The sequence below is a fragment of the Vicugna pacos genome, chromosome 30, assembly GCF_048564905.1.
Source record: "Vicugna pacos chromosome 30, VicPac4, whole genome shotgun sequence".
Taxonomy (NCBI): Eukaryota; Metazoa; Chordata; class Mammalia; order Artiodactyla; family Camelidae; genus Vicugna; species Vicugna pacos.
This window is the reverse complement of record NC_133016.1, coordinates 4239349-4255719: the sequence shown is the minus strand read 5'-3', so window position 1 is coordinate 4255719 and position 16371 is coordinate 4239349. Positions and strand designations below refer to the sequence as shown.

The 16371-nt window shown below is 46.6% G+C and overlaps 1 protein-coding gene across 2 annotated transcripts; it reads right to left on the bottom strand.

Moving 5' to 3' along the window:
• Positions 1-3765: 3765 nt before the first annotated feature.
• On the bottom strand, positions 3766-9535 carry CBLN2 (cerebellin 2 precursor). Of its 2 annotated transcripts, XM_072952256.1 has the most exons (5): positions 9414-9535; positions 9178-9222; positions 7451-7972; positions 4490-4609; positions 3766-4261 (listed from the first exon to the last, which is right to left on the bottom strand). In XM_072952256.1, exons 3-5 carry the CDS (start codon positions 7805-7807, stop codon positions 4064-4066), a joined length of 675 nt encoding a protein of 224 aa, XP_072808357.1. In that variant the 5' UTR covers positions 7808-7972; positions 9178-9222; positions 9414-9535; the 3' UTR covers positions 3766-4063. The 2 variants fall into 2 exon arrangements, with proteins under 2 accessions (XP_072808357.1, XP_072808358.1); XM_072952257.1 differs by lacking the exon at positions 9178-9222 and having other exon boundaries at positions 9414-9527.
• Between the last annotated feature and the right edge of the window lie 6836 nt (positions 9536-16371).

Here is a 16371-nt window from a genome sequence, read left to right as displayed (position 1 = left end):
CTCTAGGAGTTCCAACCTTTATTTACACCATCTTGAATATAATGTAACAGAGCCTTCCATTCAAGTGCATTAGAATGTTCTGTGCTTCCTAGTCTGTAGAAATATAAACATTAACTGTTTATTCACAGCAACATTATCTTATTGCAGTATTTGTTTCCTTCTAAAAAAAATTGCAAAATTACGGGGACACAAATTGACAGAACATTTTTTTGCTCTTTTGCTGTACATGAGACATGCTGGAGCAACCCACGGCACCATTCTGCTTGTATAAAGTGATTCAACAAATTTCCCTCTCACCTATTTCTAGATTCCAGGACAATGCAGCCAATGTATGTATTTTATTTTGTACCACTATGCTGAAAATAAAGTGTTTATGTCCATGTATTTACAGGCAAACCATAGATCTGTCAAAGTTACCATGTTTGTGAATCGATCCTTGATATCTTTTTAAGGAAATAATCAAGGAACTATTACAAACAGAATTAAGGATACAGTAAAAAGTTTGGGTTTGCTTTGTACGTCTTTTGTAACTCTTCCGATGCTTGATACAGATTTAGCTAAAAATATTTTTTCCAAACAAGTCGATCTCTACAGGATTCCATGAGTTTTCATGCCAATATTCAACAGGTTTTTATCAACTTTGCTCTGGGCAGCCACAGGAAGCACAGCCTTTAAAAATGTAAATAATTTCATTCCACACGAATACATGAATCAAAAATATAAAGATGCAGAAAAGGCTCAGGAATTAACAGATGTTAAACACAGTTTCTCAGGACCTAGAGTGGAATCATCAAGGTTGTGTTTCAAATTAGAATATATTCTAAGTTTAAAAAATAGCACTGTTTCAAAAATATTTATAGTTTGGTAGCATTAACAATCACCAACTAGAGCAATTTGCTATTATAATGCCATATTATTGATACCTCATTTTTCACTTGTGTTTTTAAAATGCCTATTTTTATAAAATGTCAGTTACATGCTGGAACAGAAAGTTTGGCTTAAGCCACAAAGGATAGTCAAATAACATCACTGAGAATGGAATTAACATGGAAATGTATAGATTTTCATATGTTCCTAGTATCATCATTTATAAAACTCAAATTACACTACTCCAATACAGTGCTAGCCCTTTAAAGGCTATTTGAGAACATGGAAATGTACTTTTCACATAAAAATGGCTTCCTGTTGGGTGTTCATCTTAAAGAATTTCATATGATGCATGTTGAAGAATCTGGTTTGTAAGAAACACCTTCCTTACCATGTAATACACCTCTTCCAATCACGGTGCCGGGTGGTTCTGACACTTCTGGGTGAGTTGGGGGTAAGATGCAGGGATGCTCTCCTCACTCTCCAGATGGACAACTGGGGCTCAGAGTTGGTCTGCTCAAATTAGGCTGCAAATACTGTAGATGTACCCTCTTTTCCAATTAAAGAAGAATATATTTCAACTTCTGATCTGACCTGTGCATTTTTGTCTCTCCCAAAGCTCCTTAGCCAAACAGAACCTTGGCAGGAGCAGCAGGGAATGATTAACAACTTCAGAAACACTAATGTCCTGGCCTCTTCCTAATGCACTTTTTGGCATCTGTCTCAAAAAAAAAAAAAAAAGATAAAGCTTTTCTTCCTAATATAAAAATCAACTCCTGAAATACACTTATTTTCAGATAGATCAATTTAATAACTTATTTATTAGACAGTATACCCAAATAACAACCTGTATGTGATAAATTTGTAAACACAAAGAAATATTTATGACAAATTAGTAAGCAATATGAATAGCAACGACTTATGTATCTTCCCATCTCTCACGTGCTACACCGTCGCCTAGGGAGGGCTGCTTGCTCTTTGTTTAAAACTGGACAGAAAGTTAAAGGAATGAGGGAAAGAGACTGAATAACTAAGGGCCATAAAACAGAGGAAGCTACTAGCCCAGCATTAATAAACAACACTTGCTCAGAAGTGTGTCTTCTAATCACTGAGCTAAAACGCCCCAAATGCTTTTTGGTTGATATTTTTTGATTTTTTTCCCCTCCCAAAATGTAACAGCATTTTAATTCAAATTCAGTTCCACATTCTGTTATGTTCTTCACCTAAGGCCAGTCAAACTTCGACCCTTAACCCAACTATGTTTTTCCCTATTCAGAATCCCCGCTGCAGTTCTTATCTGAAAATGAAACCCAGCGCGCCGCCTCCTCATACACATCTTACAAGCTCTCTTCAAAGGTCAGTTCCTTGTGCATCTGTGATCTCTGAGTGAAATATTGGATTGGATCTTGTCCTGCATCAAAGATGAAAGGTGATAGAAAGCAGATTCCTACCCGTCAGGTCTTTTTAATACTGTTTTTTTTCACATAACATCCCCCCCCAGATCCGTGTGAAAAGGTCTATTTCAGAGGCAGTTTCCACCCAGACCCCCAGCTGGATGCGCGTGTCTTGGTGTGTGTTCTCTTGTGTATTTTTCTCAAGAGTGAACAGTATGGGCCGACTTTCCCCACGCCCTCGAGCCGTGGTCTTTACTTACACAGGTTTGGAGAGTTGGGAGACGAGAGCAAGCCAGACATCAAACCCATTTATTCTGAATCTTAAATTATGACTTTTTATCATCAATATTTTGGTTACATTTGTTACACAAAGGACAGAGTAACATCCGGTTTGAGGTCTCTTCTTTGATTGCTTTGGGATCAGTGCCATGTCCTTGGTGGACGAATCCTGCACCCATCAACTCTCAGCTGTGATTTAATAATATTGTTGCACAAGGTGCTAAAACAAGGAGGATCTGGGAAGCTGCTTGCAGGGCGCCTCGGCCAATACCTTCAAACCGCTGCGACATCCAGGTGGTTTCCCGCCGGGTGCTCACAGGAGAGTGTGGACACCCTCTTGCCTCTGCAGACCAGAAGAGGATCCTGGAGGGAGGAGCAGGTGGGTGCCACTGACTTTGAGGCACCTGATCGCGTGTGCTCACCCGGAGGCAGAGGCGGATCCAAATGAACAAAACCACACTGCCTGGGAGACCCAGGTGCACGCGGCAAAGAAACCATGTGATCTGGGCCTCGGTCATCACAGATTCCATCCTCATCTGACACGATTCAGTGCCACCCAAGAACGTCAGGCTCTTAAAAGTATTCCAGAACGTAAATCAAAGGAAAAAAACAAAATTCCAGGTTGTTAGTTCTAAAAGTGCATCTGAGAGAATCTCTTTGAAATGTCCATCTGTCATTTTCACTTTGACATACAGATACCTTCTGTTTGGTTTGGTCTCATCCAAAACAAAATACACAGGTATTTTTTGTTTTGTTTTGTTTGGTCTCATCCAGGACTTCAGCCCACATTTTCTCTCCTCGCCCCAGCACAAAAAATAAAAGCAGGGGTGAGGAGGGAGGGCTGAGTGTGGGAAGAAAAGTAAAGCTTCTCGAGGGGGTTGGTGGGACACACACACACACACACACATACACAAACAATACAAAACAAAAGTTGCAGTCCAGTCGTGCAAAATTTGCTTCTCCAGATAAAGCACTTCTTGACACAATGTCCCGGTCCCCCTCCTAAGTCCTCCCATCCACCCGGGGGAAAATACAGAATGAAAGAGAAGCCATTCTTTCTCTTAAGGCTGAACAGACACACAGGGAACAGGTTTCAGGGACCGCTGGGCGGGCGGTGACGTGCAGGGCTCTTGCTCTGAGCCGCGCTTGCAGTCCAGCCCGGGGTCAGCCGTGCTCCTCCCAGGGGGACAGCGACACCACATACAAACAGAAGAAGAGTCAATGGTCCCAACAATGAAATCCGATATTGACTTTACAATCACAGGGACAAATTGCTTAGATCGATCATTTCATTTCTCCTTAAGACCTTGTCGTCTAAAACTAATTAGAGGCCAGGTTCCCAAGGAATGCTCAAGAGTCAAAGAAAATACTGGAGGCTGAGAAGGAAATCACTCTTCTACCGCAACCTTCTGATGGAGGAGGCTGGAGACAAGTTGTCCTGTTCTGGCGAGTTCAGGGTGTGAGGGAGGGTGGATTCCTGGGTCCGGACAGCAACTTCCCCACCGTCCGGGGGGGCTCTGCCTTTATAGCGGGAAAACCAAGAACCCCGAGAATGTGGAGTACTTCCAGCCTCCCATGAGGTTGCCCCTCTCCAGTTTGAGGTGGACTTTGTCCTCCCTTTCCATCAGCAGCAGGACACCATTGCTGGCGGCTTCTCTGGTGACGTCCTGGTCCCCTGCAAACGCGGAGATCACTGGGTAGCCATTCTGCATTAAACTGACCTGCAACGCAGAGGGGAAACGCTCAGCCGACCAGGAAGGACCCTCTTCCATCCGCTTGTTCTCGCCTCCCCCTCATCCTTGCTGCGGAGCCACGTCAGGGACCTGACCTAGAGGATGCAGCTGGGTCCCAGGTCCCTGGTCAGCTCCCCTTCGGAGAATGTGACAGGTCTGCAGCCACGAGGACTATTAATCCCAAGCCGAAAGGGTCCTGTTGGCAAAGCCACTCACCTGGATGGTTTGTCTGTTGTACACCTTGACCACGTGGAAGCTGAAACTATAAATCCCTTTTCTCGGTGCTACGAATATACTGGAGGCGAGATCGAAATGGTTGCCGATGTTGACTAATACCTGGAAAAGAACAGGGGACACAGCACACCTGTAGCATGCCCCTCGCCAGCAGACGCACAAAGCCCCCGCCCTGGTGCCTTTACGGGTTGCAGAGCTGGCAGCATCCACTCGGGGAGTCAAGGCTGCCCCAGGAAGGAGGCGGCACTGGTGTTAAAACATCCTACAGCCGGAACTGGCTTCAAAAGGACTCCAATGGATCATAATTCAGAAAGGTTTCTTTAAAGTATATTTTATTTATGCATCGAAAAAGCAGATGCCAACTGTGTGTGTTGGGGGCAGGGCAGAGGGGAGGGAACGGAAGACCATCAGGTCAGTAGACAAGCTGTGAATTGAGTCTTAGCAGAGGTCTGGGGGGATCCTGGGGACATGAACCAAATTCTGGGGTCTCTGAAGCTTTGACCAAAACAGAGCTCTGGACTGAAAAGGGGAGAAAGGGCTGTGAAATAAGAGGCCAATTAAATGAGATAACTCCTGTCCCATAAAGATTGGGGCCGAACTTTGCGTGCGTCAGGACTGAGCAGACTGAGGGTGTTTGTCTCCACCATTCCCAGCCCCCGGCAGCACACAGTAGGTGCTCAGTAAAGGCTGCTGAGTCAAAGACCACAGTCGATAAATGCTGGCTTCACAGTTTCCCCTCACTGTCCTCTGAGTAGGATGCTTGCTGCCTGAGCTGAGCTATGACGTCATGCAGGTGAGCCTGAGTGACCCAGGGGGAGCAGAAGGGCCCCCGGTGCCCAGACCGCGCGAACGCCCCAACCTGCCTGAGCAGTGGCCAGATGGGCCAAGGGGCTAAGTCACGTGACCCTCCAGATGGTTTTTTTCCCAAATAAAAGAAGGATGAGCGTGCTATGACGTCATAAACAGAACTTGAATTGCGGGAGGTCCCCCATTAGACCCAATTCCCTTTCAGATGTTCCAGGAAGAATCAGGCCACCCTGTCTGGACACTGCCGCCGTTCCTACTCACACCCAGATGCGCAACTCAATTAACACAGCGCGGAGGCTCTCCTGGCGTCCTCAGCTTTTAGAACAAGCAGCCAGCAACAACAGCAAGCCCGAGGTGGGAGCTCCTGTCATACGTTCAGAAAATAAACTTCATCCGAACACCCTCCGCTGCTCCTCTGTACGCTCTCGGTACTGACGGAGAACTGCCACTCCTAGAGCAACGGCACAGCTGCGCCGACCGCCGCTGGGACGACCTGGGGAGGGCGCCCCCACCGGCTTCCTCAGGGCGCTGCGAGCACCACTCCGCTCCCCTCGACTGCAGGGCTCGGGGACTCTCAGGATCCACTGTTACAGACGGTGCCCTTCCGAACGCCCGTCCTCCTCCCTCCACGGCTCTCCGTCTGCCCTGCGACGCGTTAAAAAAGCACAAAGCCTCCTCCATCCACGCCCTGGGCGCTGCTTCTCCAAACTCAACTGCCTCAGCTGTCACCTCCGTTTTTACTTCAGGAAACTGGTCATTCCAGGGCCCTGCCGTCGATGAGGGAACAGCCAGCAGCCCCAGAAAAGCGGGTTTCAGTTGCTCCCTACCTGGGGAACCAGACAATCACCCTTCAGCCTGCTCCATCTCAGTCTGCTCGTCCATAAAATTAGCACCCACTACAACTTCTCCTGTACCTCACAGAGTCCACTCGACACCGAACTGAGACGATGGATATAAAATCTGTGAAATATGACTCATCGCTGTCTGTGTTGGTTGGACACAATGAAAATAAAGATGTCTTTTATGTCTTGTAAAAACACAGACTAAAGAGGGACCTCTCCAACACCACCTCCCCAGATTTCAAACACATCATCCTTTAACAACAATGAAAGCAAATAAATGCACGACCCAAGGAGAGGCTTTGGGGTGCGCAGATTGGTCATTCTTCAGGTGAGAGTTGGTTGACAGAAGGGGCCTCAGTCAAGTGTGCACAGTGAGCCCACAGCTCCATTTTTGTGGCAAGTATTTTGGACAAAGGAATGGAACAATGAGGAAAAGTCTGGAAACCACCATAATGTTTTGCTTCTGGAGAACAACAGAAACCAAGGTGGGCAGGGAGGACACAGGAGTAAGGTCACAACCTCTCATCCTGCACAGCAGTAACCCAGAGAAGGGATGGCCAAGGGCTGGACACAATGCAGAGCCTTCTGCTTTGAACCGGGTGGGAGAAGTCGAGTGGCTGGGGCAACTTAAGCCACTGCTCTTTATATTATTTGTTATTTCTATAACCACACCATGTACTGTATTGATACTGTGTTTGTACGTTATGTTTTATATATGCTACATTTGTATAACCACACTGTATTTTGTTTTGTTTATATATAACCTTCCCTGCTATTTCCCCCACACCCTTCCCCACTTATTTTTCTTGAAGACAAGCATCCTCTCCCCAGTCCATTACAAAATGAGCAATAGGTACGTATTTTCTAAGCATTGGCTGAGACCTTCGGAGAACCCCCACGCTGAGCTTGGAGAGTTTAAATAAAGTCTGTCTCCAAGCTGGCCAGCGGGGTGACGGAAGCCCATCCACCACAAATGACGGCCCCCACCCCAGCGAAAAGTGAAACGAACGGTTTCCTTTGGGGAAATCGATTTCAGATCTCTTAGCTCTGCGGGAGGCTTAGCTTTACAGGGCTCTCAGTCACCCAACTGCCCACTGAGCTGATTCGTTATATTAAAAAAAAAAAAAAGCTACAAAGTGAAAAGGAGAGCCTTCTGGAGAAAGAAGAAAGGCAGGGCAGAGAGGAGGGGAGAGCCTGGCACTGCACCTCCGGGAAGGCGGCGACCCTCCTGCGCGCCCAGGCCCCCGCCCTCGCCGCCCCAGCCAGGAGGCGAGGGGACAGCCGGCCCGCTGACCTGGTCGAAGTAGATGGTCATGGTGCGGTTGCTCATCTCGGACGGCTCGTGGTTGGTGCTCCGCGTGGCAGAGAAGGCCACCTTGGCGCTGCCGGAGCGTACGGAGATGCCCAGGGAGGAGGTGACGGCGCCGTCCGCCGAGGGGCTGGAGTCGCACACCACCAGGCACTTGCCCTCCAGCACGATGGGCTCCGTGTCATTCTGCGCCCGCACGGGACAGCCGGCGGGCAGCAGGAGCAGCAGCAGGGCCAGCGCCGCCCCCAGGCAGGAGCCGCAGCCGGGCCGCTCGCGCAGCGCCCCCCGGCGCCCGGACATGGTCAGCGGCGGCCCGCGGGGTCCCCGGCCGGGCGCCCGCATCCGGACTGGGGGGTGCGGCGCGCTGGGGCGGAGGCGGGCCGGGGCAGGAGGGGAGCGGGAGGGCGCGCGGGAACGCGCAGGGCCGCGGGGAGCCTCCTCTGGCCTCGGTACCCTGCTCGGATGGTCAAGGCCAGGGTCGTCCTCAGAAGAAAGGCGCCAGCGGACCTGTCGGGGCAGAGAACCCAAACCCTTAGACAGGGAAGTGAAGCTGTGTGGGGACGAGGCGCGGGGAGCAGGTCCCTGCGGCGCTCTGGCCCCCTCCCTGGAGGCCACCGTCTTGGTCCCGCGCATTGCCACCCCCTCTCCCTGAACGGCACAACAGGTCCCAGGGACCGCCAGGGCCACTGGGCAGGGCATCCCTGAAGGCTCCCGGGCGGCGCGCGCCGGGGGTGCGGTCAGGTAAGGGACCCGCGATTCTGCGGGGCCTCAGCAATAATGACATGGTCGGCGACCCTCAGAGACGCGGTCAACGCCGCCCCCGACCGTTTCAGCCCAAGGCAGAGAAGGGCACAAGACAGAGGCAAAAAAATTTTTTAAAAAATCCACTGAGGCTTAACCGCTTTAATTTCAGCGGCATTTTCTTTAAAGTCACACCGAGAGACCTTTTCCCCTTCCCTGCTTTCCTTTTCACCCTCTATTTCTCCAACCCAGAGTTGTTTCGGTTTTTTTTTTTTTTTAAGCAATCCATTTGGTGAAGATCTTATCCGTTTTCCACCCAAAGAACAAATCCCCAGGAAGCTCCTTGGGCTGAATAAGATTAAGGGGCAGGGGAGTCGGGGTGAGAAAAAAAAATACAGAAAAGAGAGAGAAATCCTAAAACCAAACATCTATACCCAACGCCTCCCCGCCCGCCCCCCGCCCCTGCCAGCAGCGAGCCCCGTTGGCGGAGCCCCTCGGATCCCTCTCCTGGCGCAGGACCAGAGGATTCCAGCGGTGGGAGCCCCGAGCTCGGCTTATCATGCAGCTTCGGTTTGCAGACCCCGGGCTCTTTCTCTCCCGGCCAGGAGGCAGCCCCTGCAGCCTTCTGCCAACTTACGCGCCGCACTTCTACCCGGGCGCCTTCTTCCCCCGCTAAACTGGACAGATCATCTCAATACCCAGTCGAGAAACAAAAAGAAAAGAAACCTCTCCCCTCCCCGCCCACAGGCTCCGAACAACTCCTCCGATAGTCTTAGACAGTCTTTCTAAGAAGAGGGAAGTTGTTCCTCCATGGGCTGCTCTCTCCTCAGCCCCTGCACAAAATGATTTCGATATTCTCTCCCGCTCGCTCGCACTCCGCCCAGACGCAGAACCGCGACGGTCCTCATTGAAATATATGCACGAAGGCAACTAACGCGCGGACAGTGGAGGGCAGGGGCGGGTTTGGTTACCTGGAACGTCCATGATGAGCGAGCACCGCCGTCCGCGAAGTTGTTCTGCTTGGAGAAGATGAGCGGGAGCTGGCGGGAGGAGACACCGAGCGCGACCCTTCTCCCCGCGCGTGGCCAATAACCGCGCCGCCCCGCCCTGCCGCTTTCCCGCGCCGGCCCGCGCCCCGCACCCGCGTGCACCGCGCCGCGCCCGGGACCCGCGCCGCGTCCGCCCCGCGCTTCGCACCGGTACGTACCGCGCCCTGCTCCGCCCCGCGTCCCGCACCGGGTCTGCACCGCACCGGGGCCCGCAGCCTCGGAGGGGCCCTCGCGTGCGGCACGCACCCTGCTGCTGGTCTCCGCCGGACCCCTCCGCCCCGGCCTCTCCTCCGGGCTCCTGACCGCACAGCCAAGCGCCACGGACGCCCTGAGGACTCCGCGCTGCCCCCTCCCGGCCCCGTCCCCCGCGCCCCGCACCCGCGCCCTCCCCTGCACCGCCCAGGTCCAGCTCTCACCCAAACACCCAGAGCCAAATACTCCCAGATGCCTCTTTTAAAAATTAGGCAACCGCAAAAGCGCCGGTCGCCCCTCTTCTTTTGGATTCTTTCCTTTTCCAAATTCCTTCCAAGTCTTAATCCTGAATAGCGTGATCACTTTCATAATTAGTGGGTAAAGCAATTTTCTTAAAAAAAAAAAAAAAGAGGACTGGGATGGAGAGAAAAATCTTGGGCTCTTAATGGTGTAAATGCTGTGGTTCCGGGATCTCCAGATTGGGAAATGTCAGGTTTGGGCAGGAATTGAAGAGGTGTCTCCGCCTGGGTTTCTGTGTGTGCTCCTCTGAACCTCGGGGCTGGTGGAGCGCGTTGGCACCCGCGCTTATTTATTAAAATGCCTGCTCTGAGCTCTAACGACCTGGGGAGACGCGCCGGGTTTCCGAGCTGCGCCCAGAGCGCGGGGGAGAAGCGCAGGCACGGGCGTGGGGCGCCACCTACGGGCGCCTGGGCGTCCCTGCCGCAGGCTGCGGGCGAGCGGGCTCCGGCGGCGGAGAGTGGGGGTGAGGGTGAGGTTTGCTGATGGTCTTCTGGGACCAGCCCCCCAAGCAGTTTTGGCCTCTGCCAAAAAAAAAAAAAAAAAAAGTAACAGCAGCAAACGATCTTTCCGGTATCCTGCAGTATCCTGCCCCTGGGAAAATGGAGCCGTACCCTGGAATTTGCAGCCTTCACTGTCGGAACTCACAAGTCGGCTAGGATGATTTATGCTGCAGTGGGGTGATCGTCGCTTATCACGGCCTTCAGAACCTCCGCGCGCACCCCTGGGCTCTGCACAGTCCATGCCGCCCTTAAACAAAGACAGTATTTAAATAGGCACTCTCTTTATAACCCAAACTTCTAAAAAGCGTCTTTAAAAAAATTCTTAGTCCTTCGGCTTCGGCTTGCTTAGGATGGCTTTGCTGATAGGCTGTTCAGAAATAAACCGTAAGTGGGCCAATGCTATTCAGAAGAGCGGAGCGAAAGCATTTCTCCTTCCTCCAGACTTCACACCTAACCCTCTTTCTTTTGGAGATTTCAGCCAGAGTTCTGGTTTCACCCCCATAACGTGGGTCTTTTCAGGTAGGGGGTTTTCGAGGCCTTGTTTCCTATAGGCTGTCGCAGGGATCCCCAGCCAGAACTGCCAGGGCCTCATCCCTCAGCGCTGGGGATGAAATTGACTTCAAATCAGTTCAGCAGAAACGGACGCGGAGGGAGACGGGGCCAGCGTGAAAGCGGCGCCGCACATCATTGCCTGAGACAAGATATTCAGGATGATAGTAAAAATGTGACTAAGAGAACTTCTGAGCCAAATGTTTTCTACCTAACATGCAAAATAGAACAAAACATAAAACAGCCCCCAAATCTCTTACTAAGGATATTCGCTGAAAACGAAGTACTTTGCTTCAACGTTTTTGTAACATGCTGGTCAGATAGATGTACTGGACTTTGTCAGGAAACGTTTTCCAAGCCACCATATTTTGTTATCATTTTTTTATGAGTTTAACACAGTGGAAATTGTTAATTCTTATTCCAATCTTGCACCAATTTGACAATGTCTTATTGTCAAAATAAGCACAACCCTACCGTTCCGTCACAGAGAATACTGATTTGTGTGCAAACGTTAACAGCAAAGGACTCTTTATCTATGAGAGAAATGTGAGCCTACACTGGTAATTCAACCAATTTGGCTATGCTAGGTAGGTGCCAATACCTCTCACGCCCCCATACAGCTTTAAATGACGGCTCTGTTAAGCAATTCTTAAATATTATGCTACAAGCATTTATTTTGACTAATGCAAATGCAAACACACATGATCATCACCTTTGGGGGGGGCTCTTCTATGTGGCGACAAACATGATTAAATTATATAAAAATAAACTTTTCATCTGTATAGTGGACTTCATTATGGAATTAGAGCAATAAACAGCCTTACATAGTGGGAAAAACAGGTTAGGTTTAAATTCAGGCTTGAGATTATTTTTAGAAGGAAGTTAGCAATTGTGAAAAGTAGCACATTGATAGAGAAAAGGAACCTTATTTATTCACTGATTAAATGATTGCTCTATTGATGAGGGGACACTTAGGTTGTCTCTTTGTGCTGGCATTTTAGCCCATAAACACGCTGAGAAAGAATTTCAGAATAGAACTCAGATTTAAAAAAGAACATGTTTTCTAATTGTTACAGAGGATGCTTGTGGCCATTACTACTAAAACAGTAGACTCCATGCCCTTAAATGCACAGACATCCGCATAGACAATAAAAACAAGTTGGTAACTCATTGAGCATCTGTTTTGTGTTAGGTAGTGCACCATTTCCTTTATCTAGGAGATAACATACAATTTATTACCCACGATGCCCCTGTAATAGGCAGATGGTCACACAGAGCCTAAGAGGAAAGTATTACATTGTTTAAAAAAAAAAAGTGGGACAGGGAGGCTAATATAATTCAAAATCCCTTTCTTTCATTTGTTCTAAATATTTCTCTTTAACAGGGCTTACATTTGCTTTCCGTGAATAGAATTCATCACTGAAAAACACCTTTAGCATGCAGTCTAGTCATTTCTTGCTTACTTAAACTAATGCATAATATTCGTGATTTTATCCTAAATAAATATGTGATAAGTCTAATATGCTATATATTTCACAGTGTTGGATGTGAAAGCCATATATGTACTTTGAAACATAAATATATAAGCATTTATAAGCCAAAATAATTTTTATTTTAACTTTTTTGAGGAATAATTGACAAATATAATTGTATATATTTAAAATGTACAATGTGATAATTGGATATACAAATACATTGTGGAATGATTACCAATATCAGGATAAATTAATGTATCCGTCATTTCACATAGATAACACAGTTAACTCTTTGTGTGATGAGAATGCTTAAGATCTCCTTTCAGCAACTTTCAAGTATACAGTGCCTATGTGGCTATGGTCACCTGCTGTAAGTTAGAGCCACAGAACTTATAACTGAAAATGTCTACCCTTTGACCTACATCACCTCCCCTCCTGTCCCCCCAGGACCTGGCAGCCACCATTCTATTCTGTTTCCATGAAATCCGCCTTTTTGTTTGTTTGTTTGTTTTTAAGATTCCACATATAAGTACATCATATAGTTTTGCCTTCCATTATCTGGCTTATTTCAGTTAGCATAATGTCCTTCAGAATCATCCATTTTGTCACAAATGGCAATTTTTCCTTCTTTTTACAGCTGAATAATATTCCATTGTGTATAATTATCACATTTTCTCTCTCCACTCATCTGTTGGACACTTAGTCTGCTTCCATATTTTGACTGTTGTGGATAATGCTGCAGTGAACATGGGGGTGCAGATATCTCTTTGAGAGACTCATTTCATTTTATTTAGATATATACCCAGGAGTGGGATTGCTGGATCACATGGTAGTTCTATTTTTACTTACTTTAGTAAAAATATAATTTTCTAAAATTATTAGTAAATATATTTCCAATATGCGGTAACACTATTGCAAAAAAAATTACTAACATGTGGAAAATAATAATTCTAAATATTGTATATTTCTTAAGTCATACGTGCTACATTGTTAAAATACGCGTATTTGTATTTCTCAGGGAAATAAAAACATATTGAAGTGCATATCAATTTAAAGATATATAATAACAGTGAAAAGTGTAACTATTCAATGTTATGCAGGCATTTTAATGAATTACCAACATAAGAAAAAAAATCTTTAAAAATTTAAACCAGTTGTAATTCAGTTCAACAGAAAGACCAAGAAAAGTTTGTCTATATAAGCAACTTCTTTATAATTTTTGACTGAAATTACTAAATAGTCATCATAATCTGGTCAAATTGGCTAAAAAATTGGTTGACTGTTAGAAATCCCAGATTAGCTGAACTCACATCAATCAAGACCATTTGTATGACATGGTCCTATTACACTGAACAGCTTCCCTCTGCCACTGGAAGGGCACACTGAACTCTGTTCAAAGGCCAAATACCAGCTATTTTTTTCCTGACAACATTTCAACATTCAGTAAAAATTTTTCAAAAATCTGATTTTTAAGTTTCGCTTTTATTAGCAAACTGATAAAACAGGGAGCAGCCTTTGGTCACAACAAGATACTGTTTCTCCAGTGTTACAAAATGAACATATTAGATTATAAAAGGATACTTTTTATTGTTCTAGAATGCCTCTTAAACTTAAAAAATTGTCTAGCTATCTATTTGGGGTAAATATTAGGGTGTATGAGACTTTATAAGACAAAGGTATTGAAAATATACAAAGTAATCTTTCTTGTTCCACCAGTGCTTCATGTTACTGAGTCTTAACAAGGCATATCTTAAAATTAGTATGTAAGGCAGATTAGTCACTTAATGGACTTCTAATATTTGAAATATGATACACCAGCAGCCACAGAAACTATTGGCTGGAAGAGAAACAATCTATCTTTATTCTTTTCAGCTACGTCTCACTGTCTTACATAAAACTAATATCTAATTTCTTCCATTTTATGGTAGGAGTTGTCTCCACTGCTTTCCCAAATTGGGTCAAGTGCCTCATGTGAGTCACTAATCCTATCAGAACTAAAGTCTCCATAAACAAGGACGCCTTTTGTCAACTCCTATTTCTCAATGAAAGATAGATAGTATTGCTACACGAAACTTTCTCCTGCAAACTCTTGCTAAAAAAAATTCCATTGGCCCAGAAGTTAGCAAAGAACCATTCATATGTAGCTAAAGCATTTCCTGAGTTTTATTTAGAAGCTCTTTCTGGTAGTATAATTGTGTGACTTTCCTTTTGGAATGAGCTACATGTGTATTTTCAAGGCTCTGGACTCAGAACACTTTGAATGTATATAATCGATATACATCACATATTTTTACCTGGAAACCAATTTTAAAATTGTAACATTCATGATTTAAGGGAGAAACAAAACTGGTTGTTCTCTTGTGCTTTCAGAAATTTTCTGAGGTGATAGGTCGCTATGTATTTCCCTCTCAGATGTTCCCCATAAGGATAAATCAGAAAAGCATGTTATATTTGTAGTTGTTCAATAGGGCTTTAAGTCCAAAAGTTCCGCAACTATCTGTAAACACTTATAAGAATACTTGGCATATAACCCTTTTGGCTTTCAGAAGTGTGTTTTATTTTCAAACTGTCATTTAAGGTAGAGGCTATTTGTTCTTAACAGAGGGCACACTCACGTCCTCAAAAAGCAACAAATCATAGAATATGATGAAATTAAAGAGTGAAAAGTTGGGAAATTTAGGAAAGAAGTGTACGGTAGGTTCTGTTCGAAGGAGGTGTGAGACGTGAATGTGGTGACCTGGAGTCAGCAGACAACTTGGTGACTCCTTGTCGCCCTCTTCTGGCTGAGTACCACTGAGCTGGCTTCCATCGCCTTGGTGACCTGGGAATCAGGAGGTGTTTCTATCACGTAGCCGCAGCAAACCGGACTGGGAATATTTCAGTCCAACACAGAATAAATGTAACGCAAACATTGCCTTCATCTGCACGCAACCTTTCTGTTGTTGTTTCAGAAGCTTCCTGGTAGCAATAACTGATTCCTGACGCCTGATATTAACTGTTGATCCTGAGACTATTCCTTGGAAATAGAGCATCTTAAGGAAATATTCAGTAAGCATCCACAGGACTGTTGTGGTTTAATACTGAACCACTTGACGCCTACTGTTTCCTTGCCCGAGCTAAGAACCACTGGGAAACCCCCTGGGAGCCATTCTTCCGATGTAATCCGCTATAAAAGCCATTTTACGCTGATCAGAAGTTTTTAAGAGAAATATGGTTATCCTCTGCACAGAGATCAGAGTGCAGGAGTAAATCTATTTAAGAAATGTTTCTCTACCTGAAAGTGAATGATGTGCTGCCTGGCCATTTGAACAATCCGAGAGCCAGGCGCTGCTGTATTCTGGTTCCGATCACATCCTCGCGGCATCTGTGGCCCGTAGCTGCCCATTGCCCACCTCCTTCATCTGCTGTCTTCATCATAACTGACCCAGGCAGTGGGGGTGCACATCAGCACCAGGTTCACGCAGGAAAGGAGGGACATAAAAGTAAGGAAGGGGGTCATACGTGTCCAGGGTTCCCAAACTGTAATGAGCACAGGAATCACCTGGAAATACAGTGAAAAATGTAAATTCTGAACCACTGAGCCTGGGGTGGGACCTGAAATTCGACATGCCTAACAAGTTCGCGGCTGAGGCCAACTCTGCCGGCCTGCGGACTGCACTCAGAGCAGCAAATATCTACTCCTCTCTCCTTACGGGGAATTAACCAAAACTGGAAAAATATTCGGAAGGTTTACTTACTGTTTAGACATTTGTGAGCAGAATATGGTTAAGAAGAGGAAGTGAAAGTCACACCAAGGGATGGCCTGGCATCGTGTAGTAAACTTGGAAGCCAGCGTCCAACAGCGGGCGCCCCGGCCGGCCTGCCTCCTTACAGCTGCTGATGCTGGTTCTTCGAGGGCTGTATTCCATGCTCACCATTTCAGAGAGAAAAGAGATCATGTTTGTGTTAAAATCTTTTACAAATTATTTTTTGCTTCCCTCAAAGCTCAACTTTGGCAAGACAACTTAAGGATGACTGAGAAACAGGAAAGACGGCTTCCTAAATGCGTTTTTTAATTGACAGCTAGGCACTGCTTATCACCCTGTGTAAGGTGGTACTTT